The sequence below is a fragment of the Vipera berus genome (assembly GCF_964194415.1).
Source record: "Vipera berus genome assembly, chromosome: 1".
NCBI lineage: Eukaryota > Metazoa > Chordata > Lepidosauria > Squamata > Viperidae > Vipera > Vipera berus.
In genome coordinates this window covers 101368740-101392920 of record NC_138202.1, presented here as the reverse complement: position 1 = coordinate 101392920, position 24181 = coordinate 101368740, and the positions used below count along the sequence as shown (strand labels likewise).

General features: G+C 36.8%; 1 protein-coding gene across 7 annotated transcripts in view; it reads right to left on the bottom strand.

The window, feature by feature from the left end:
- Positions 1–24181, bottom strand: part of STK33 (serine/threonine kinase 33) — an 86479-nt gene that overhangs the window by 6202 nt on the left and 56096 nt on the right. For 6 of the 7 annotated variants that reach the window (XM_081320078.1, XM_081320077.1, XM_081320076.1 and 3 more), the window contains 9 exons: positions 21708–21827; positions 20522–20635; positions 16769–16873; positions 14539–14677; positions 12772–12860; positions 10380–10479; positions 6544–6619; positions 3596–3708; positions 3288–3373 (listed from right to left, as the gene is read on the bottom strand). In XM_081320078.1, coding sequence (XP_081176204.1) covers positions 3288–3373; positions 3596–3708; positions 6544–6619; positions 10380–10479; positions 12772–12860; positions 14539–14677; positions 16769–16873; positions 20522–20635; positions 21708–21827 — 942 coding nt within the window. The remainder of the gene's footprint in view (positions 1–3287; positions 3374–3595; positions 3709–6543; positions 6620–10379; positions 10480–12771; positions 12861–14538; positions 14678–16768; positions 16874–20521; positions 20636–21707; positions 21828–24181) is intronic. The other variant, XM_081320080.1, reaches the window with a different exon arrangement.

Below are 24181 nucleotides of genomic sequence, written 5' to 3'. Positions count from 1 at the left end.
TACCCAACTAGATATCATCATCAGTGACTGACGTAAAGAGGGCACTGATGATGTTACCCAATTGGGCAAGAAAGATCTGCAAGCAAACAACCAAGTTCAGAGAGCGCCAAGGATTGCATAGTTCAACCCATTCTATTCCATTCTAGGTCTATTCTAGTACTGTTGATGTTTCTTTTACATTTTATATTGCTCTGCTATTTTCATGTATTTTATAGTTTTAACTTTTGCTTATGAAAGGCCCACCAATCTTAGTAATTGTATAGCATAATCATGCAATATCTAAATTCTAACTTAGAGGAAGTTTTAAAATTAAACCTAGTTTTGCTGTATATGATTTTCTATAGAAATTGTTCTTCATATGACTATTACTGTGATTCATTTTTTCAGTATATCCCTTTCCAAAAGAAAGCAACACCAATGGATACAAGAGCCAAAAGTAGAATTGTTTATTCAGAACTCAACTGGGCTTATGTCAGCAGGACAGCTGGCATTTTCCTCTCTTTGTAAGTTTTTTAATTTTTAATTTTCCTCCCATTGTTTACAATGGAATAGAAAATTGACCAATTCCAGGATTGCCACACTTTTCCCTAATGTTATTGGCAAGTATGAATAATGGGAAAGTTGCTGTTCTTGTGGGTTCGCGACTTTCTGTAATCCCTCCACCCACACACACACCCCACTTTCTGCTTGAGTAGCCCAAGGCAGCTGGCAGAGGAATTTAGAGCTTGGATCTCAGTTTCAATGACAGAGTTCTTTCCATCACTGTAGAAGTTCTAAAAGACTCAGAAAAAATAGAATTGTATAAAATCAGAGACTATTATGGATATTATGGAAATAATTATTTCTACAGCTTTTAGGAACTTTCTGCAGTTTCTAAACTTAATATACTGAAAAAAATGAATATATACAGTACTCTGCAGATTACTGATAGTAAAAAGAGATTTTATTTGCTTATGTGTGGAGGCAGAACATTTGTAGACAATTGTTTGGAGGAAGTCTCCAGTAAATTGTGCCCTTAACTGATTATTTCTGTTGTATTACGTTCGCTTATTTATGATCTAGCTACATAAAATGAAGATCTGTTACTATAAATTTTTTTTTAATTGAAAAGTTTTACAGTACATTTTATTTTTAACAAAACAAAACAAAACCCCTCCCAACCCCCTCCCCTCTTCCCAACCCTCCCCAACCCCTCCCTCCCTCCCCCTCCCCCCTCCCGACTTCCCAGAGCTAAATACAAGGTATAACAGTAAAAACAATCATAATCTACCATATGCAAACAACAATAACTATTAAGTCTGTCGCACTTTAACTCTTATAAAATAACTACAAGCGATATAAATATCACATCAATACTTATTCAAATGCTAAGTGAAACTTTTTAGTCCCATATTTATTCTGGATGTAATCAATCCATTTTTTCCACTCCACAATATATCTCTGTTGCGAATGGTCTTTCAAGTACGCTGAAATCTTTGCCATTTCCGCCAGGTTGGAAACTTTTAAAGTCCATTCTTCTATAGTCGGCAGTTCTTCCTTCTTCCAATATTGCCCTACTAAAAGTCTTACTGCCGTAATTAAATTCAACATCAACTTAGTGTCCACAACAGTAGTGTCAGTAGTAATACCCAGTAAAAACAATTGCGGACAAAACTTTATCCTTTTCTTAAATATCTTCTGCATATTCCACCAAATTTTAATCCAAAATGCTTTAACCTTTTTACAGGTCCACCATATATGAAAATACGTTGCATCTTCACCACCACACCTCCAACATTTAGGCTGGCAGTTCGGATACATACTTGCTAGTTTTTTAGGATCTAAATGCCACCTATAAAACATTTTATAAAAGTTCTCTCTTATATTTTGAGCTTGCGTAAATTTTACATTACTCACCCAAATCTTTTCCCAAGTATCCATTGTAATAACTTCTTGAAAATTCTGAGCCCACTTTATCATACAGTATTTAACAAGTTCTGTCTCTGAATCAATTTCTATCAGTGCAAGATATATCCGTCTGATATGTGCTTGACCTTGATCTCTAATTTGCTTTACCAAATTTTCATCAGTCATTGAAAAACCAATTTTCTGATCTTCTTTCCACCTGGCCTGTAATTGCCCATACTGAAACCAAGTTTGAAAAATCTTTCCTTCTCGTAAGATATTATACGGCTTCAAATACCATACATTCCTTTCCAAACTTAAAATTTCCTTATATGTAGTCACATCATGTTTAAACCCAACACTTATGTTTTCTATTGCATGTTTCGGTATTGCCCATAAAGGTATCTTATAATTTAGCTTATGTCTATACTTTTTCCAAACTCGCAACAGAGCATGTCTTAAAATATGCACCTTGAACGCATTATCCACCTTCTTATCATACAATAGGTATGCATGCCAACCAAATAGCAAATCATGACCTTCAAGATTTAATGATCTCACTTGTGTTAAATTAATCCAATCACTTATCGCTGACAAAGCAGCAGCTTCATAGTATAGTTTAAGATTAGGCATTTTAAGACCACCTCTCTCACGCGTGTCCTGCATAATCTTAAATTTAACTCGTGGCCCTGTTACTATAAATTTTTGAAGGAGCTAAATACATTTTCCTGATTATGTCACAGGGCTCAGTTTCTAAAAGTGCTGCCTGCCATTTAGAATCAAGGGATTAATTTTTACAGTAGAATATTTTTTTGCTATTAAATATCTGTACAGCATGAAATTATCTGGACCATTAAGAAAATCTGGTTTCACCTTTAAACTGTCCTAATTAAAAAAAATATAAGGGACGTGGTGGCTCAGTGGGTTAGGACGCTGAGTCTGTCGATCAGAAGGTCGGCAGTTTGGCGGGTCGAATCCTGAGTGCTGTGTAACAGAGTGAGCACCTGTTACTTGTCCCAGCTTCTGCCAACCTAGCAGTTCGAAAGCACGTAAAAATGCAAGTAGAAAAATGGGGACCACTACGGTGGGAAGGTAACAGCGTTCCGTGCGCCTTTGGCGTCTAGTCATGCCGGCCACATGACCACGGAGACGTCCTCGGACAAGCGCTGGCTCTTCGGCTTTGAAACGGAGATGAGCACCGGCCCCTAGAGTCGAAAACGACTAGCACGCATGTGCGAGGGAACCTTTACCTTTACCTTTAATTAAAATATGTTAAACGTATAGGTGTATAACATGTATATAACATGTAGGTAAGTAAATGTTCATTTGAACTTAATTGGAAAAATTAATTTTGCAAACAAAGAAATTAGAAATGTTTAAAAGAAAAATGAAATAAAGCTTACTGTGATCCACTGGCAGTCAAGCAGTTCATTTGCAGTGATTCTGTGGGCAGGATCTACTTTCAGAAGAAGCCGCAATATATTTTTAGCTATAAAAAAAGACATTCATGAACCTAATTTCTAATATTTGTAAAAGCTACGTCTCTCCATTGTATTCATGTATGTTAACCCAGCAGAGTACTATTCAGTAACTGTTTTATGAAATTTGTTCATACTTCAATGATCATGTTAGTGATTTTAAAAGGTCAAAAGGTCATTTGACAACGCTTTTATTTATCAGTGGGTTTTTAGTCATGCAGTTATCTACCTACCAGCTATATTGACTGATTGCCAGACTGACTGTTTAAAATGAAGGTCTCCTTTTTTTATAACTTCAAAAAGTTTTTCTTCTGAACTTGCCATAAAAGGTGGTTCAGCAGATAATCTGGAGAGGTAACAGAAAAAATATTTTCAGTTATTGAAATATATCTCTAGTTCTCTACCAATAGCTTTATGTGTATACTGTATTTTTTTCAATTTAGGGCAGCATTTTTTATTCAGTGGAACAGTAAATATAAAAGGAAGAATGGGAATATGATGGGCAAAGAAGCATCAAATACCAATTCTAAACTCTTAACTGTCAAGCACAGAGAAGTTATATATTGTATTACAGCTTCACCAAATATCCCTTTTTGCAGTGATTCAACTCTAGCTTAAATAGGATTCATAACCAATGAAAGTAGCCTTGAAGAAGTATGAACCAGCCATTATGAAAAATATAAGCATGGTTTGGAAAGACAGAAAAGGAGACAGTCTTGAAGGTTGACATAATGGATACTTACAAAATTACCCCTACTCTATATATGGATATAGGGAGTTAAACTGCTCATTCAAATTTAGAACATAGTAACTTGTTTCAGGAAACAGGAATTAAAATATTTCCACAAAAATATTTTTAGGATATTTGTTTATTAAGTCTGTTCAGAACTACTGGTTTCTTCTTATATTTGTATTCATGTAGGTTATGGCTTCTTTTGCTTCTCTGGATCAGTTACATGAATGATCCAGCCAGTTGGAAATCATGCTGTAAAGTGTGATGTCATACTACTGTTATCTAACCTATTTTTACTGGCATTATTATCATTAAAATTAAATGACAGACTGAGTGAAAGCAACATTTCTGAATCAGTCACATAGAGGATCCCAGTCAAGTGGGGATTATAATATATGGAAAAATTATTATTACATTATGCAGTCAATCCACGTTAACTCCATGATGTCTGTACTGTTGGAGTACAAAGAAAGGTAACTGAGGTTAGAAATTAAAATGTAAATGAACAAGAAAACATTTTGAGAAGCATTACAAAAAAATAATACGAAATAGATGTATTTCAATATTCCCCAATATGTTCCTATTTGCAAGTATAGTTGTTTTCCAGAATACTGTGGGGAAAAATACTGACCAGAGATATTGCTAATTTATCCCTGTAAAATTTGTAATCCATGAGGGGTTGACAAACTCAGCCCACTAGGAACTCAATAAAAAGATAATTGCCTCTTGTTTTACTAGTCGGTGTTTAAATAGAGATGGGCCATAAACTGCAGCTACATTACAATAAAATACACCATTGAGGCCCTATGCTACTACAAAAAAGTATCCATGAAACTCAACATTTCATTGTAAAATGAATATTGTATTTGAAGGATTGGATTTTCTATGGATAACAAGGTCAAGCTTAGTGTACTGTAATAGATATGCTTGTTAAGAGAAGGTATGCCATCTCTACTAATGCAATTGGTTCAGCAGCTAATACATTAATATAGATCCATTAAAAACTACTAGGCACATCAGTTAGCAATGACAATATTAAACATTCACTTAGCAAGGATAGCTAAAAAGATCATCTAACAATGATAGAATGAGCTGCTTATGAAAACTGTACAAAAATTAAAGAATATTTCATATGTCTATTAATATATCTTCTAAATAGAATAAAAGGAACGTATATTCTATTAATTCTTACCAAGTTTCATTTTTAAGTGTCAGTTAGGGGCAATATCAAGTAACATTTTTATAATATTATTGTGTTTCTACAATGCCAACTTAAAATATTTATATGTTAATTAAAGTATAATGTTATGAAGCCTGAACTGTGACTAAAATCAGGACAATTTAGTGTCTTTGTTTTACAAGGTCTGTGAATTGTACAGATTGCAGAAGCAGCATGGAATTCTTACTGTCCAATCAAATTACCCCAGTCCAATGTATAATACATTCAGCTATGCTATATTGTGCAAAAATGGCATGGCAACATTAATACAATAAACTGTGATCATAAAATTGGTACTTTCTCGGTATTAAAAAGTTTCAGAACACAGCATGATCTACAAATTTTTTAAAAAGTAAAATCTGTGTGCTATGCGCAAGAACTATATTGGATAAATAGGAAGAATAATTATTTGGGAAGTATTAACTTTATTGGAAAGAAGTTTATTCTTTTTACTTGACTAATCTCTTGTCAGTTGCCAATATTGATGTTTTAAAGGGCAGCCTAATGAAATTCAACAAAGGAAAAGAACACTGTTATGTCCCATCTTGTTTCTCTATCAAAGAGAGTTCCTTATTACAATTCAGACATATTTGTAGAATTCAAATTGAATTATAAATGTAAGGACTAGAGGTTTTTTACTGTTCAAGTATACTGCATAAAATATTTCTGATTTTCTTTATTTGATTAAAATATTAGTCTTATTTATAAATAACTGAATAATACAGTAACCCAAGATCTATAAAGTACAACTGCCTAAAAGTATTACAGATAGTAACTTGGATCCAGATTTGGTCATATTAAAAGGGGATCTATTATAATAAATGAGATTTAAATTAATCACAAACAATTTCAAAAGGTTCACATGAAGCATGACTTAGATCCAACTCTAATCTTAAATAAAAATATGTGCATTATAGTGAGTATCCATTTAAAACAAAGGCTTTCAAAGATAATATTTCTGGCAAATAAACTCCATTTTGTTAAATATAACAAGCATAGCACAGAAATAAAAAACTGTATGATCATAGAGAAAGAGACAGAGGGAGATAGAAACTGAGTACATATTTTCAGCTATGATCAAGAATACTTACAAGAGTTGAGGTTAATAATTTCTTTTAGAAAGAATTCAGTAGAGACAACTTAACCAATGTAAAACACCAATCAAACAATAATTGACAAATATTGTCTTCTTTAGGAAAAAATATTTTTATTGTATGTAAACTACTTACAGCATATACATAATGACACCTATGCTCCAGACATCACATTGTTGGCTATAGTCATGTGCACTTATCACTTCTGGAGCTGCCAACAAAGAAAAAATATAGATATTTTCAACTACTTAAAAGAAAGCAGTATGAATGAGATACACTTCGTTCACCCATCAAAAAGTAGCAGATGTTGATATTAATAATGTAGGGTCCTAAACAATTCATGATGATATATCCTCACTTTGATCGTTTAGTTAGTCACGATTATCATAATTCCTAATTTTGTTGCTTGTCCTCTTCCTATTTGTAAATTCTGAACACTGTTCCTAAAATCTTGACTTTAAATCCTTTACAATACCACACAAATACATTTCCATTTGAAAAACAAATACATAGATTTATATATTAGTTTTAAAGTCAGAAAGGCTTCTTCCCCAGTATATACTGTAAGGGCAGATTCTAAATAGTATGACATGCAGTGAGAAGTAAAAGGGTCAGAATAGGAGTTAGTAACCTGTTTGTGTTGAGAGGTCATGTGGGATGTTGAGTTTAAACAATGGGCATACACAAAAAAAGGAAGCCATGGTGGACATGACTAGTCTCAGAAGGAATTTTCCAAAACGCAAATGGTCATCAAATATGCTTTCTGTCATCCAAGTGAAAATGTTGTAGGAACTAAAGGTTCTTTTACAAATTTCCTATTTGTTATTATTTTTTAAAGCTAGGTGGAAAAGAGAGCTTCATAGCCACCATTTTATGAAATAACAGGATTGTTATTGTTAGTTATTATTGTTGTTGTGGTTGTTGTTACTATTGTTATTATGGTTTAAGTTACCCTATGGTAAGATGGAGGGCAATAATTTTATAAATAAATAAATAATTCATACAGTGCTTCAATAGATGAAGTGCTAGTCTTTATAAATACTCTATTAAAATTGAATAGAATTAGTCAGCTCATCCTTCAAATTCAACTTCAACCCTGGTATTGTACTTGCCAGCAATATTCTAAGAACTCAAAGACTATGCTTACTCATACCAATATAGAACAATGTTCCCAACTAGAAATCCCTTTGAACTGAATCAAAAATTGCAAGCAGATTTATGAAAATGGAATACAAACGTCTGTGCAAGTAAAAATCCATTGATGCAGTAAGGCATTTTGCTTCTCTCATTGCAAACTCCTGCTCTCCTCTATTTCATCTCCAACAAAAAAGCACAAATAGACCCATGTTGTGATAATGTGATCTTGCCTACTATCATGCAAAGTCTGCTTACATTAACCTGGACACTATTCATACAAGCAGCCTCTACCAAGTTAGTCATTTCATTCTTTCCCATGCCATATCTCCGTTCTTCTGATTCCAGGTCTCCCAAGGATGCAGAAGAATGGGAGAGGGGGGGAAGGAATAGGAAAGCCCTCTGTACCAAGCATGCTTCTGAATGGTAATATTGGAAGCAAACTTCTGTTCTCGGCAGTACCTATTAATATCATTATTTCCATTCTAGAAAGCTTACTCAGTTCTGTTTGAAGAAACTTACCGTATATACTTGAGTATAAGCCGACTCGAGTATAAGCCGAGACCCCCAATTTCACCCCCAAAAACTGGGAAAAGTTGTTGACTCGAGTATAAGCCGATCCGCCGTTCTGCAAGCCTCCGCCACCGGCGGAGGCTGGATCCGCGCTCTGCAAGCCTCTGCCGCCAGCAGAGGCTCGATCCGCCATTTTGCAAGCCTGAATACACAGGAATACCCTGTGTGGCCGCGGCTCTCGGGGAAGCCCTGGCTGTCCGCTTCCTCGCTCCACGCTGCCATTCGGGGCCCGCGCGTTCCCTGGGCAAATCGCGGCGCCCAGCAGGCGAGGAAACACGCCCGCTCCAGTCGCCCCCCCTTCCCTCAGGAGACGCGAAGCAAGTGACCGCCCGGAGCTTACCGAGGACTTGCTTCGGTGCTTCCAGGATCGCGCGCACCTCTCCCAAGCCGCCGCCGTCCGGAGACCTGCCGAAGTTTGGGGAGGTTTGGGGAGGTGCGCGTGCACCTCCCCAAACCTCCCCAAACGTCGGCAGGTCTCCGTTCCTCCGCGCAGACCTGCCGACGTTTGGGGAGGTTTGGGCGCCTCCCCAAACCTCCCCAAACGTCGGCAGGTCTCCGTTCCTCCTGCCGACGTTTGGGGAGGTTTGGGCACCTCCCCAAACCTCCCCAGGTCTCCGTTCCTCCGCGCAGACCTGCCGACGTTTGGGGAGGTTTGGGCGCCTCCCCAAACCTCCCCAGGTCTCCGTTCCTCCGCGCAGACCTGCCGACGTTTGGGGAGGTTTGGGCGCCTCCCCAAACCTCCCCAAACGTCGGCAGGTCTCCGTTCCTCCTGCCGACGTTTGGGGAGGTTTGGGCGCCTCCCCAAACCTCCCCAGGTCTCCATTCCTCCGCGCAGACCTGCCGACGTTTGGGGAGGTTTGGGCGCCTCCCCAAACCTCCCCAGGTCTCCGTTCCTCCGCGCAGACCTGCCGACGTTTGGGGAGGTTTGGGCGCCTCCCCAAACCTCCCCAGGTCTCCGTTCCTCCTGCCGACGTTTGGGGAGGTTTGGGCACCTCCCCAAACCTCCCCAGGTCTCCGTTCCTCCGCGCAGACCTGCCGACGTTTGGGGAGGTTTGGGCGCCTCCCCAAACCTCCCCAGGTCTCCGTTCCTCCGCGCAGACCTGCCGACGTTTGGGGAGGTTTGGGCGCCTCCCCAAACCTCCCCAGGTCTCCGTTCCTCCTGCCGACGTTTGGGGAGGTTTGGGCGCCTCCCCAAACCTCCCCAGGTCTCCGTTCCTCCGCGCAGACCTGCCGACGTTTGGGGAGGTTTGGGCGCCTCCCCAAACCTCCCCAAACATCGGCAGGTCTCCGTTCCTCCTGCCGACGTTTGGGGAGGTTTGGGCGCCTCCCCAAACCTCCCCAGGTCTCCGTTCCTCCGCGCAGACCTGCCGACGTTTGGGGAGGTTTGGGCGCCTCCCCAAACCTCCCCAAACGTCGGCAGGTCTCCGTTCCTCCTGCCGACGTTTGGGGAGGTTTGGGCACCTCCCCAAACCTCCCCAGGTCTCCGTTCCTCCGCGCAGACCTGCCGACGTTTGGGGAGGTTTGGGCGCCTCCCCAAACCTCCCCAGGTCTCCGTTCCTCCTGCCGACGTTTGGGGAGGTTCGGGCGCCTCCCCAAACCTCCCCAGGTCTCCGTTCCTCCGCGCAGACCTGCCGACGTTTGGGGAGGTTTGGGCGCCTCCCCAAACCTCCCCAAACATCGGCAGGTCTCCGTTCCTCCTGCCGACGTTTGGGGAGGTTTGGGCGCCTCCCCAAACCTCCCCAGGTCTCCGTTCCTCCGCGCAGACCTGCCGACGTTTGGGGAGGTTTGGGCGCCTCCCCAAACCTCCCCAAACGTCGGCAGGTCTCTGTTCCTCCTGCCGACGTTTGGGGAGGTTTGGGCACCTCCCCAAACCTCCCCAGGTCTCCGTTCCTCCGCGCAGACCTGCCGACGTTTGGGCAGGTCTCGGACGGCGGTGGCTTGGGAGAGGTGCGCGCGATCCCGGAAGCACCAAAGCCTCGGCCGCGCACAAGTCCTCGGTAAGTTTTTTTGTTGACTGGAGTATAAGCCGAAGTGGAATTTTTCAGCCCAAAAAGTGGGCTGAAAAATTCGGCTTATACTCAAGTATATACGGTATATCATAATAATGTATCCGAAACCCATGAGCATAGCAATTATTGTACATATATAAATAGCATCCAGCATATTTGTGCATATGTATTGATAGTTACAAAACTTTAATTCATTATATTATTTTTAATCAGTTCAGATTTAATGGAAAATATTATATAAAGTACTGGACTTACCCATATAAATAGGAGTCCCACAGGTAGACTGGAACCTGCTTTCACTTCCTCCCGTCTTTTGAACAGCTAAACCAAAATCAGTTACCTGTAAGAAACAAAACTGTTTTCTTTCTTGCATGTGTATTTATTCTTCTTTCAAGATTCAGAGCAAAACCACTTTGTGAGAGATTTTTAAAAAATCTCAAGTGATTTCCTATAATAATTCACATTAAGCAAAAACTCTGCATCAAGGCTTCCATAAATATTCCCAATTTTTTGTTTAGAAATTGCATTCGTACATACACAAAAGCGAGGTGGATATTCAAGAGAAATAGCCAGGAAAACCTCATGCTGCTGTGGGACTTACATTAACACATAATTATAATTTCACTATGTTTAAAGATCCAAATGCAGTATGTGATATAGAAGATACTAATATTGAGTAGAAGCCAGTGTAGAAATAAAGACATTTAGAAACTATATGAATATTTCAACTTGGGGGAAATTCATACATTTTATTCGTACACATTCTATAAACAAATAAGCAAGAAGGAAAAGGGAGGGAGGCTGGAGAATATTTTCCTTCAGGGAATCTAAGTACCCAAGGATCTTTACAGCCTATATTTCACAGACTGCTTTGAGAGGGCTGCCAAAGTATTGTCTATTCTCTGTATGTTTGATTTCAGACATAAAGGACAGAATGAGATACACGGTGTCAATCACGTGTCAGTCGTGTTCCTGTCAATCATGGTGTCTGCAGTAGATTAGTCCATTCCATCTAGTTGATCTCAAAAAAGCTAAGCAAAGGCAAATCTAGTGAGTGCTTAGATGAGAGATCAACAGAAAATTCCATCTATAAGAGAGACTGGGAGGTCAAAAAATATCCAGGAAAAAATGATAACCAAATCTGTATTATTGTCAAGAAAATAACAAGAACATTCATGAAGTCACCAGATATCATTATGTAATGGAAACTACAGCAAATTATGTCGTCAACTTTCTAGGGAAGTGTGTTCCATTTTCTTTCCAGGCATATTATATGGCAAAAAGAAATGTCAATCCATTGCTCGGTAACATCTCCCTTGAAAGGGCTATTGTGTGGGTAGAGGCAGAAAGGAGAAGGGGGAAGTAGGTTTGTCCAATTTACTACCTTTTCCCTTTTTTCTCTTCCTGTCTCAGTGCCTGGCTGAGGTAATCTGTGGTCCCTGCTTCCCTGTACACAGAGTTTATTTCTGCATCTGTGGGAAATATTCTGCTACACTGAACTCAGGAACCATATAACCTGATAAGATGGAGGCTGGATAATTGTGCCTACAACATATTGCACTCATCTATTGTTGGCATAAAAGAATAGGAATATGCCAAAGTGCTATGCAATAGAAGAAAAATCAACACGGAAGAACTAACATTGCCCGCATACTGTATTTCTGAAAATCTCAGCTACTTGAGTTACATTATTGTGTCTTCAGGCATTGATGCTTTGTCTGGTGCACTGTTTCTTCTAAAACGTTTTCATCAGAACTGTCCAGGAAAACTGATGCCAAAAGAGCACAGCAAGGCTGTGCAGTCTTAAAACATAGTCAGTACTGTGTTGGAACAGGAGAAAAACAACAGTCTCCTTTAACACACAAACATGCCTCTCCTCAAACCCAAGAATGATCATACATAAATGCAAGCAGGAGGATATGCAGAATCAAAAGGCATGAAGAGAAGCAAGAATTAGCCCTAAGAGAAACCTTGATTCATGCAGAACACTCATGGAGATAAAATACACTTGATCATAATATGTGGCTTTATTTCCCATAAAATGTACCCTAATATTAGATACCATTATAGACATTTTATTAAATTCTCCCAGTTGTTTAAAGCAACTATAAAAATAGTAAGCATTTTGTAATTATATTTATTAAAGGCCAATTATTTCTTTATAAATAAATAAGTGTACGCCCTTGAGTCAGTTAATGCATTTTGGCAATAAATATTCATCTGAAGTCCATATAGAAGAAAGTTGTTGGGATGTAAAAACTATAGTTTTCAAAATTACTAAAATGTTTAAATTAATGCCAATATGCATAATTCATGCTAATCATGGATCTCCAGGCTTACATTTGCTAACAGTTTAAAATTCTATCCAAAAAGTGAACAAAAAGAATAGTTTTAAAAACATTTCTTTACATATAACTATACTGTTCTTTGTTCAATAAGAAGTTTTTCACTAGTGGCACTTGACTCCCACATTCTTGTCAATTGCTGCTATGTCAGAACCTTATTTTATGGCTTGATTATACCATTGCAGTTCAGTTTAAAAGCTACTAATAGGCATTTACTAGGAAAAATGACTTTTGATACCTGTATCTGGGGAAAAAACAAAAACAAAAAGTAGTGTATAAAGTGAAGTATTACAATTTCTTACCTTTATGTTTAATTTCATTTCATTTTGTTCATCAATGTCACTGCTTTTAACTAAAATGTTTTCCAATTTCAAATCTCTATGAACTATATCTGTCAAGATGGGGAACAAAAAGTAAAAGTGTTATTTATCAAATGCATTGAAAAATATTCTGACAGAAATATTTTAAAACCCTTTTGACTAATTTATGTGCATTTCATTTTACATTAATGCCTGCAAGCAGACACTGTATTCTTTCTTTCATAAAAAATAAAAAAGAACAGTGTCCGTATGTCCCAAACCTCGATCAAACTTAGATCTATTCTTCAAATAAAATGAAAGAGAAGCCTGCATAGATTTTATTACATTAAAGAATATAACTTGTCACAGGAATATTTTAAAAGCACTAATGTATAAAATTAGTATTTTCAAATGAAAATGCTCAATTTGCTTTCTATGTTCAGAAACACAAAACATTAAAAAAAAATTCAGGTGAGCATTTATTTTTTATTCAGTTCCTTCTCTCCACTACTACTGTTTTACTTCTATTCATGGCCTGAATCATTTCTGTTTCCTATCATTTGCTTAGTATTTTTTTTAAAAATATAGCAAATCTCACAATAGTATTTTATTCCATATGCATGTGTGTCTATTTCTCTGAGCATCCTGGGGGAATAAAATGGGGCTCCATGACCCTCTCCAAAATAGTGTGAACTCTCTATACTAACACACACACACACACACACACACACACACAATCTTAATGACTAAAGGGAAAATGAATGGATGACTATATGTTGACGATGAGGCTCAAATCCTCTGTACTGTAAGAAAAGGACTTTATGTGATAATTCACCAGCATCCATAAGTAAAAGATTCCAATTCTATATACAGTATTTTTAATCCAAGAAGTTGGAGGAAAGCTTTGTGATAGGACCCAAGGAAGGTATGAATCCTATTGTTCTAAAAATATAAAAAATAAAACATTTCTGTATGGATCAAATAAGAATAACCGTTGTCTTATCAACTGTCCATTCAAAATAGAGGTGAACAAATTAGGAGATAATTTTAGAAAGATATAATTTCTTCTCAAGGCCCTTTGCTCTCTAAAACATATCTTCTTAATTCTCTTAATGAAGATTACTGAAAGCTATACACAAATGCTCATATGGATCACAGTTTAGATTAAAAAGAATCAGAATCTATATTAACTTTTGCCCAAATTCACACTGATAAAAATGAAAACCCCAAACTTGATAAGTATGTTGTGTAATGGGTCCAAATATTTCTAGAAATAGCACCTTCATTGCCAACCTCACTGGTTTTTGTGCATCAGTTTGTAATGTCACATACAAGGAAATACAAAATTTAACAAATTTTGTTAAATGTTTTATACAACATTAAAACAAACTGGCTAAAAGACAAACACACATGTAAGAGACTCTATGTTTTATTTTTATATGTTTTCTTTGACTTTCCAATAGCAGTTCTTGTTACACTGTGGGTCTTTTCTGAACCTCCAAACCAGGAGGTGATGAAATGGAAGGATTATTTTGAAAAAGACACATCCCACTCATTTGCTTATTGAACAACTTTCTGGACTAGAACGTATGTCCACAGAAATGATAAGAAAATAATGATTATTAGCAATATTTTATGTCCTTATTACCTTTGAATAAACTGCTTATTAACTTACTAAAAATATAATTAGAAAAACGATTTTCAGCTAAAAGTACAATGAAAATAGGAAAATTGCAATTACTAAATATAGTATAAAATGAACATTCTTACCTTTCTTGTGAAGATAAGCAATTGCTGATGCAAGACTTTGGATTATATGCCGAGTCTCATTCTCTGTAAATTGACCTTTTCTTTGAAGAATCTCTTTAAGTTCTCCATCTTCGCATAACTCCATTACAAGATACACTCGCTGACATTAATAAAGAATATATGTGTCTCTGTCTCTGTGTACCACCACCTTAGCTTACATAGAATATTGAACTGAAGGAGTAATGTGGGAGTAACTTTAATAGTTTTTTCCCAAATAATTATTCAGCATGTTCCAAAACTCTTGATGGCTGCAGATTTAACACTGAATCTTCAATATCAGTGAGGGCTTTCACCCAATACTTTGAATGATGGTGTTCTTTTGGCCCCACTGATGACTCTAGACACAGAGATACTATACTTGAAGGAGCAGGGCCACAGCTTGGATGTCAGCCCAGAATCATGCTGCAGCACATGGACCTCTTGGAGACATTGGGGGAGGGGGGTGTTGCCTAGCTTCAGCTACACCTATTGTAGCTGGATCTACAGTGACAACTGCAGTGGCTCATGCTAGCATCACCACCTGTCCAGACTACAGCAAAGCATTCTACAAAGCCTTTGAAACTTCAGTAAATGTCTTTATAGATGTTTAGGACACAGATGGGGTTATGTGATATTAGACTACTGCAACGCTCTCTACATGGGGCTGCCCTTGAGGACCACTCGGAGGCTTCAACTGGTGCAGAATGCGGCCGCGCGAGTTGTGATGGGGGTTTCCCGATACTCCCATGTAACACCCCTACTCCGCGAGCTGCATTGGCTTCCGGCTGCCCTTCGAGTGAGATTCAAGGTGCTGGTGATGACCTATAAAGCCCTAAATGGCTTGGGTCCGGGTTATCTGAGGGAACACCTGCTGCCGGCATCAAGCTCCCTTCGTCCTGTGCACTCCCACAGGGAGGGCCTTCTCAGGATACCGCCGGTTAAGGAATGCCGGCGGGTTATTCCCAGGAGAAGAGCGTTCTCTGTGGGCGCGCTGGCCCTATGGAACCAACTCCCAATGGAACTTAGGACTGCCCCCGACCTTCGTTCATTTCGCCGGGACCTGAAGACCTGGCTCTTCGAGCTGTCTGGCCCAGGCTGAGGGGTTTTAATTTTATTGGGTTTTAGTTTAAATTGGGGACTTGATCTAATTAATTTTAATCTGGTTTTAACTTTTGTATGTTTGTTTTTAACTCTCCCTGTAAACCGCCCTGAGTCCTACAGAAATAGGGCGGTATATAAATTTAATAAAATAAAAAAAATAAAAAAATTATGATATTATATATTATATATTTCAGGCCCTACACTGGTGTTAACCCTTATGGTTTGATTTCAGGTTATTTATAGGAATGCATCTCCTCAATGGAATTTGCAATTGTGCCAGGAGAGTCCCCTGATTGTTCCCAATTTTCAGGAAGTCAAGAAGGAAGGTGTGTTTTATGGTGGCAACGCTGGTGTTTTGAATGGCTGCCCACTTGAGGTTAGGTTAGTTCCAACACTGATCACTTTCCAAAGGAAGCTGAAGACGGAATTCTTTCGGAAGGCATCTGAATCATGATGGATAGTGTATGTTTTATGTCTAGTGTGTGTGTGTTATACTGTACTTATTGTTATGTTCATTTTATTTGTAAGCCATTGAGAATTGGATTAGATTGTGGTGAGTAACAATTTAATAAATGAAAACATAAATAGTTGACAGGGAAAAGCTGGCATATATAACAATCCCAATGGAAACAAGTAACAAACACCACAGTCTATGGGTCAAAAGGCAAGGTAGTCATAGCAGCTTTTTTTTTTCTTTTACAATGGGATGGGCTTTCGGTCACCTAGCTGCAACTACCATCTCACCATTTATAACTACCACCACCCAACTGTTATCAGTGCAACCAATACAAGAATAATAAGGCATTCATCCAGTCTAAATTAGCAAAAAAAACCAAAACCCAACCAAATGCATTTCACAATATGCAAGCTTATCTCACATCTATTCAGAAAAAAGATATCCGGATGCTGCAAATTTGAAACAGAGGAAAAAAAATATGTAGAATTAAATAATTGAGAAGAAAGTTTTGATCCCACCGTGATGAGGGTTGCTTAATAATATTTTTAAGAATTTAGGTGCAAATTAATTATAACATACCTAACTGCCATCATTGTATCTTGTTTTCCGCATAATATTAACTGAACCCTGGGAATTAAAGTTATGAAATCTTACCTTTGGTGTCTCAAACACTTCTTCAAGATGTATTATATGCTCATGGTTTACTCTTTTCAAAATGCTTACTTCTCGTTCAAGAAGCTTCACAGCAGAACTCCCAGCCTTAATGTGAGAAAAGTATTATTTTTTTACAAATAGTACTAAATTTGATTGTTTTTTGTTTGTTCTTATAATTTATTTTCATTTATTTATTTGTATCCCATCTTTACTATTTTTACAAATAATCAAGGCGATGAACAGATGCAAAATACATTTCTACCAAAAAGAACTTGACATTGGGACTATAGAAGTTATCAGACACTGCAAGAGCCTCAAACAAGAAGCAACAAAGCTAAGCTTTGTGCAGCTGAATGTTTGGTTGGGGCAACAAAATAAAAAAAAAATATCACCCAAATGCCTACTTCATGCCACTTTATGTGACAAAAGGAAATAGAAAAGGATGATAAGCAGCAAAGTGGATAGACTCAGCTATACTGGTAAGAGTGCATGGTTGGAAGACCTGAAAGACTGGATTAGGGACCCATCATGATGAAGACAACAGTCAACAGCAACGTGACAACACATAATCAATCATTCAAGTCAACAATATTTTCTAAAGTTCCCTGATTTGCAGTATTTTTTCTCAGTCTGATTTCTAAAGCTACCAGACCATTTGTCATATTTCATACAAGGGAGAGCAAGAAATCATGCACTCCAAATGTTTAAATCTTGATTTAGAAATTGTCTGACTTGGCAGAAGTCTTCTGGACAAACTAAGCAAGATAAAATTTGCCTACTGCAAAGCCTATATATAGGTCTAGGTTTTAAGGTATGAATTCTAGCATTTTCCACCTGCCATACTGAGTCAACAGATATTTTTACCATTCTTTTGATAGTCCCTTGCACTATTTGGTCTTTGTTGACATAACAGTTTGCTCTGGCATGAGAACCATTGATTTTTTTTATCACCACTCTTATTCTTTACACCATATGTGTGTAGCAAACAGACGAACATAAAAATATTTATAGCAGATATTGCTGAATATATGTATGTATGTATGTATGTATGTATGTATTCCTTAGAAATACAATGTATTTTGTCCTGTCCGTATACATTTTTTAAAGTGTGACTCTATTAGATACCTGTATAAAGATAAATGCCTGGAGTTTGTTTGTTTGTTTATGTATTTGATTTACATAGCTACCCATCTTACAAAACTGACTCTGGATAGCTTACAAATATTAAATCATAGAAAACATGCCACACATACACACACACCCAGCTTCCAAGAACAAACAAGTTGGCAAATCTAAACTGATAAGATGGATAGGTTGTTTCTATTCTTTCATTTAAGCAGGATTAAATTTAGAATAGAACAGAGCTGGAAGGACCTTGGAGGCCTTCTACTCCACCCCCTTGCTCAAGCAGAAGAACCTATACCATCTCAGACAAGTGACTGTCTAGCCTCTTTTTAAAAATCTCTTCTCCTACCGTTTTGTCATAGTTTGAGATAACCTAGTTTAAGTGCTACTTCTCTTCCCACAATGTAACCATGCTGCCTCTGTGACCACCATCTTGCTTAGCTCCTTGCTTAACTTCAGGTTTAAGGTTACTTTTTTTGTGTGTAAATATGGTATTATCACCTTCACCTTAGCTAGAGCTTTTACTATAATCTCTTTTGTCTGATCTTGTTCCCCATACCACTTGAGTAGTGACCACCCTAGGCATGGTTTCTCTAAGGAACTAGCTGATTAGAAACAGATTCATCTACAGCCACTTCTTGAATTAACATAACTTTCACATTTTGGGAAAAGTTATGAACATCAATGTTTGCATATGTTAATCTAAACTACCCAACATTTCCTCACCAGGTAATGGAAACAGAAAGGGTTTGGTGGGTCAATATCCTTAGGTGCAATTGCTTCTCATCACATAGGGAGATGCCCACTTATGGCTAGTCCCTGCTATTTTCAGACTGCATTGCCAGGAACCTTCAACAGGCAGTGCTGCCTGCCACATGAAAGATGCCAGAAAGCTTTCTCCTCCATTCCTTTACTCACACACACAACTATAGAGTTAAATCAGAATTCACATTATTCACGAAGTACTTTACCTGTATATACAGTACGGTATTAATGAAATCTTCCTACCTACTAACTATTAATGATACCAAGTAGAAAAGGTGAAAGGAGCCATTTTTTTCTCCGAATGGCTCTAATTGATATTTTAAATATTCTAATTAAAGAAATCAGTTCTTTAAGTCAAAGTCAATTCTTCAGTCAAAAAATAACTATTGTTTTTCCTACATTTATAGAAGCTCTATATATTTATAGAAGCCTCTCCAAAGGTCTGTAATTGGTTTTTAGAATTATATGTATGCTGAAAACTGCTCTAAAACATCCAGCCCAAAAAAAACCACCTATATTTGCAAAATGTCCCTAAAGTTAATTAAACTCCATTCATATCCATTTACTGTTCCCCTGTTCATTTTTGCCAGAACATCAGCAAAGAACTTATTTGTTTCAGTCTTTTCTAAGTCACATCTATATACATTTGGTAGTACTGTTAGTATCTATGATACGTTAACTTTGTAATTGCCAATTTTCATTACAATTCTTTAAATCGTTAACGCTCATTGCTCACATTTTTGTTCTTCTTTTGAAAGCCCTCAACTCCATTTTTATAACATATATCATTTTTTAAAATATGGTATTGCCTCTCAGTGATACTTGCTGGTTCAAAGTTGAAGGATTTAATCTCATATGCCCTACACAATCTACTTTGAAAGGGCTTGATTTAATATGAGTAAAACACGCATACTTTGTAATTTGAACATTACATATTTGATATTGCCAATATGACTAATTAAAGTTTTTTAAAGCAGTCTTTTGTCATAATATTTATTGAAATGAACTATCTTGATTTGTACAATATATTAGTCTGCATTGTAAAACGTTTTATTTCATTTGACGTATCTTCAGTCTCCCCAGTTACAGTCAAAATTTATTTATTATTTTATTTATTAATTTAATTTGTATTCCGCCCTTCTCCCGAAGGACTCAGGGCGGTGAACAGGGCAATACATATTAAAAAACAAAATACAAAAATTAAAAACGATTAAACAACAGTGCCCATGAATAAATTAATACATATTAAAAGTTAAAACCAATTTATAAAACCCAACCCCATCCCATCAGGCCAGGCCAGCTTGTTCAAAAAGGTAGGTTTTGAGATCGCGCCGGAAGGAGCGGAGGTCAGGCGCCATCCGGAGCTCGACCGGAAGGTGGTTCCATAAATCCGGCGCGTTAATGTTAAAATAAGTTAACATTATTGGATCTCCCATAAAATGTTGAAGAAATAATAAAAGCACAATAATCAATATTCCCCAACTATAGTAGAAACTTGAACCACATAATTATAGTGCAGGTTCGCATCCCACCAGGCTCAAGGTTGACTCAGCCTTCCATCCTTCCGAGGTAGGTAAAATGAGGACCCAGATTGTTGGGGGCAATTAAGCTGACTTTGTAATAATGCCGCTTGGGGGGGGGTGAAAGCCCTAATAAGCAGGCATATACATAGAATGAAGGCTACTGCTAAGCTTGTAAGCCGCCCTGAGTCTTCGGAGAAGGGCGGGATATACGTAAATGGAATTAAAATAAATAAAAATAAATACATAAATAGTGTGGTTATTCAAATTAAATGTTAAAATAAGGTAATCATTGCCAAGAGGGTGAAAAACTCTTAGTGACTTAGTTTATTAAAATACCTACCTTTTCACGGTTCACTTTCTTCATTGCCCACTTTATGCCTGTTTCTTTGTGTGTTACTTCAATCACTACACCAAAGCTGCCTTGTCCTAATTTCCTTCCAAAAGAATAAATTTGCTACAGAAATAGAGGAGAAATTGTAAAGAAATAAGTAAGAGGACAAAGTACAGAAAAAAAAGATACTTATATATATTAGGGAGATGATAAATATGCACAATTACATGTAGATGATTTTCTTTATGCATTAAGAAAAACAAAGTACAAGGCAATGGAAGGGACAAAAGAATTGAATGTATTAAAAAAGAAAAATAGAATTCCTCATTTTTTGAAATGTTTACTATAGGCAGTTCCCTCTGTTTCCAATTTAATGCTTGGGGTGTTCAAGGTAATACATTCTAATTTATATTCCTTTAAATCTAATGCCATTTTTGTTACCTGGTTATTTTTATAAAATAAATACCGGTATAAATACAGCTCTTTTACTCCTGGCCTTCTCTGGTGTTCAGAAAGAGTTGTTTTTTTTTAAAGGCTGGGTTTTGCACCCAATATCATTTTTCTTATTCTTGAAATTATAATCTCTTCATTCTCCCCTAAAGCTAACATGGTGCATCAGAAATGTAGTCCCAGAATTAATCTTTTATATTCCTGGCATATCTGTAATACTAAGCTCTACATGTATGTTACAACACATTTACAAAATATTTGTGACAAGACAACTAAAAATTGTGTGAGAATGTTGTCTGCTTGAGCAAGTTATGTGATCATAAACTAGTACCCTTGTGTTTGATTTAAGCCGGTTCTGATAAACAGAGCAGCATGTCTTTTGAATCATAATTGCAATGAGGGGGGAAAATCTCTAGAATAATTTTTAGCCACAATAATCTGATCATTTGTATGCCAGATTGATATAATTTCTCTGAGCACAAGAATAATAAATAAAATACACAAATATTTTGAAAATGTGTTCTAAACAGAGTAACGTAAGCTAGTCCAAAATCCATTTCATTTTGTTTAATTTTGAGACTGATGATTTCTGGAGAATTCAATAGCTTGTTCATGACTTTAGATATTTCCATATCATGATTTTAAACTCTTTTCAAACCTGCTGAATCCTAAACCATTATCTCTTTATCATAAAATCATACTTAAAAGTTACAACAACATTTCACAAGGATACTGAATTGCAAACCTGAATAGCTGCTCCATCGTCTATTCGTGTATGTGGAATTTTGCATTCCGCAATATTGCCACGAATGCCTGGGGTAACGAGCATTTTTCTGTGAGAGTCTGCTAAGTCTGGCTTTGACAACTTTAGGAACATAAAAAGAAAAGCATGAAATTAAAACATAAGCCCTTATTTAAAGACTATATACTGTTTGAAATAGCTTCAAGCATATGAGATACATTTTATTTAACTTATTACAAGTGAAGAAAATATATGAAGTGGGATGGGAACTAAAAAGACATACTTAGCGGTCATAAAAGAACACACATCCGTATAAATCTATCTTATGTAATAGAGAAAATATTCTTGCAACATGTTATATCGTAACTGAGCTTTCCCCTCCATACGGACACCTTTCGATCAATTTAACTATGGAAATTTAAATTCATTCATACTTTGTCAAACATTTATGCTCTGTTTCAATTAATGGTTGAAACTGAAATATATTCAAAATCAGCTGAATCCAAATTTGAATCAGTCTGATTTATTTGTGTATCCAGGAGCGGTTCACATCACAGCAATGTTCGTCCAAAGGATCTGACCTCTTCTGAGGTTGTATACATATGTACTTTAGAGACTCAGAGGAATCCAGAGCCAATTTATTTGCATTTAAAAATGAGCTTTTAGGGAGAAATATAAGAATGCAAAGCATCTCTTCAAAGCAAAGATGCGAAAGGGCAAGAGACAGCTCTGTTATTTCAATTTATATATTGTAACGGGCTCTCCAGTTGCAGTGCTATTTGTTATGTTACTTTTCTAAAACTTGAATATTAAAACAGATTGGTTAGTCTTGGAGAGATTTAGGATATTATTATATTTACTGTTTATTTGGAAAACATCATACTATATGTCCAAGATTTCTGTCTCTTCCACTGTTTGCTGTGCATCCATTCACATGCCCAACTGCAATTTTTGTGACTTTGATAACAACTCCCTTAAAAAAAAACACTTAAATTGCTTTTTATTAATCACTACATCATAAATCCCCCCATTTTTCTGAAATAATTCAGTTTTGATGCTGTGGGAGATGTCTGTTGTGTTTCTATTTTCATATATCCTTCCCAAAATGGGTAAAGAGGAAGCGAAATGAATGAGTTTTAACAGAGGACCTTCCATTCTGAAATTTGCATGACAATTTTCTTGAGAATATCTATAAAAAGGATAGAAACTAAGGAGAGAATATATCCTTTTTTTAAAGAAACTCTCAACTGTTATTTTTGTAGTTATATTAGTTTCTCTAAACTTAAAATCTGCAAACAAGCAAACCTGAGCCCATCAGAGGTGCCATGTCACTTTTGTTATATATTTCATCCAATTCTGTCAAGAAGTTCTCTTCTTCAATAAATAATTCTCTAACAAAACATCTCCAGCTGTTCATATATACTCGGGCAGGATTATATCCCTAATAAATTACTTCCATTCCTGTAAACTAAATTATGCCAAATAGAAATGAATACAGAAATGTTTATCAATTTCCTATTATAATCAATGGGAGTTTTGGTTCTTAACTGAATTATTAAATTGAAAAACTGACTGCTTTCTGAATCACTGTTCAGAATTAAGCTGAATCTTGTGGCTGCTGCTGCTCATTCCTATTGACAATGAACATTTCTTTTTTTTTTCTTTTCTTTTCTGGAAAACATTACTCAAAAACGGAGTCCTCAAGTATGCTTGGATCTTGAACATGTCTACACACAATCTTTGGTTCCTGAAGCAGGCCTATTTCGTCTTGTGTTCTCCAGAAAAAGCCCTAGTTTAACTATCAGGCAGATAAGTTATGTTCCCTAAGTGTCATAGTTCAATGGCAGCACATGTGCTCCACATGTATATATATATACATAATCACCTATACAAGTTAATGAATATGAAGTTTAATGGCTAATTTTAACATGCCTTTTAAAATGAAGCTGAATTATGTATGAGGAATCCAACTAAAAAAGTCTATACTCATGAATGTTTTCACAATTGAGCATGTGCTTAAATATTGCAAATTTGGAGCAGCCTGAATAAAAAGCAATACATAATTTCAATTATAACAAACATGAGATTCTAAAAAAATCTTCCTGACGGATACAGTACATAGTTTAAAACCCTTTGAGTGCAAAATTCAAAAAGGAACTAGATAGCCAAAGAGGCAAAACATACCATCTCATGATCTAGCATTTTCTCATCTATTTTTAAAATTAAAGAATTACAGTAGTAGACTCATCTGCAGGTAAGCTCATACAAATTAGAAGGAAATAACACTGCATATTTTCTTATAGGTTACGCAATTAAAGATTAAATTAATACAATCTTCAATGTATGAGAAACAAATACATAACATCCATAATGCTATGGATATTATAATAAAATAAATTAAGAAAGAAGAAACAAGTAAATGATAAATAGGTTTCATATGAAACAAGTAAAACTAAACAGTCCCATACTTAGTATGC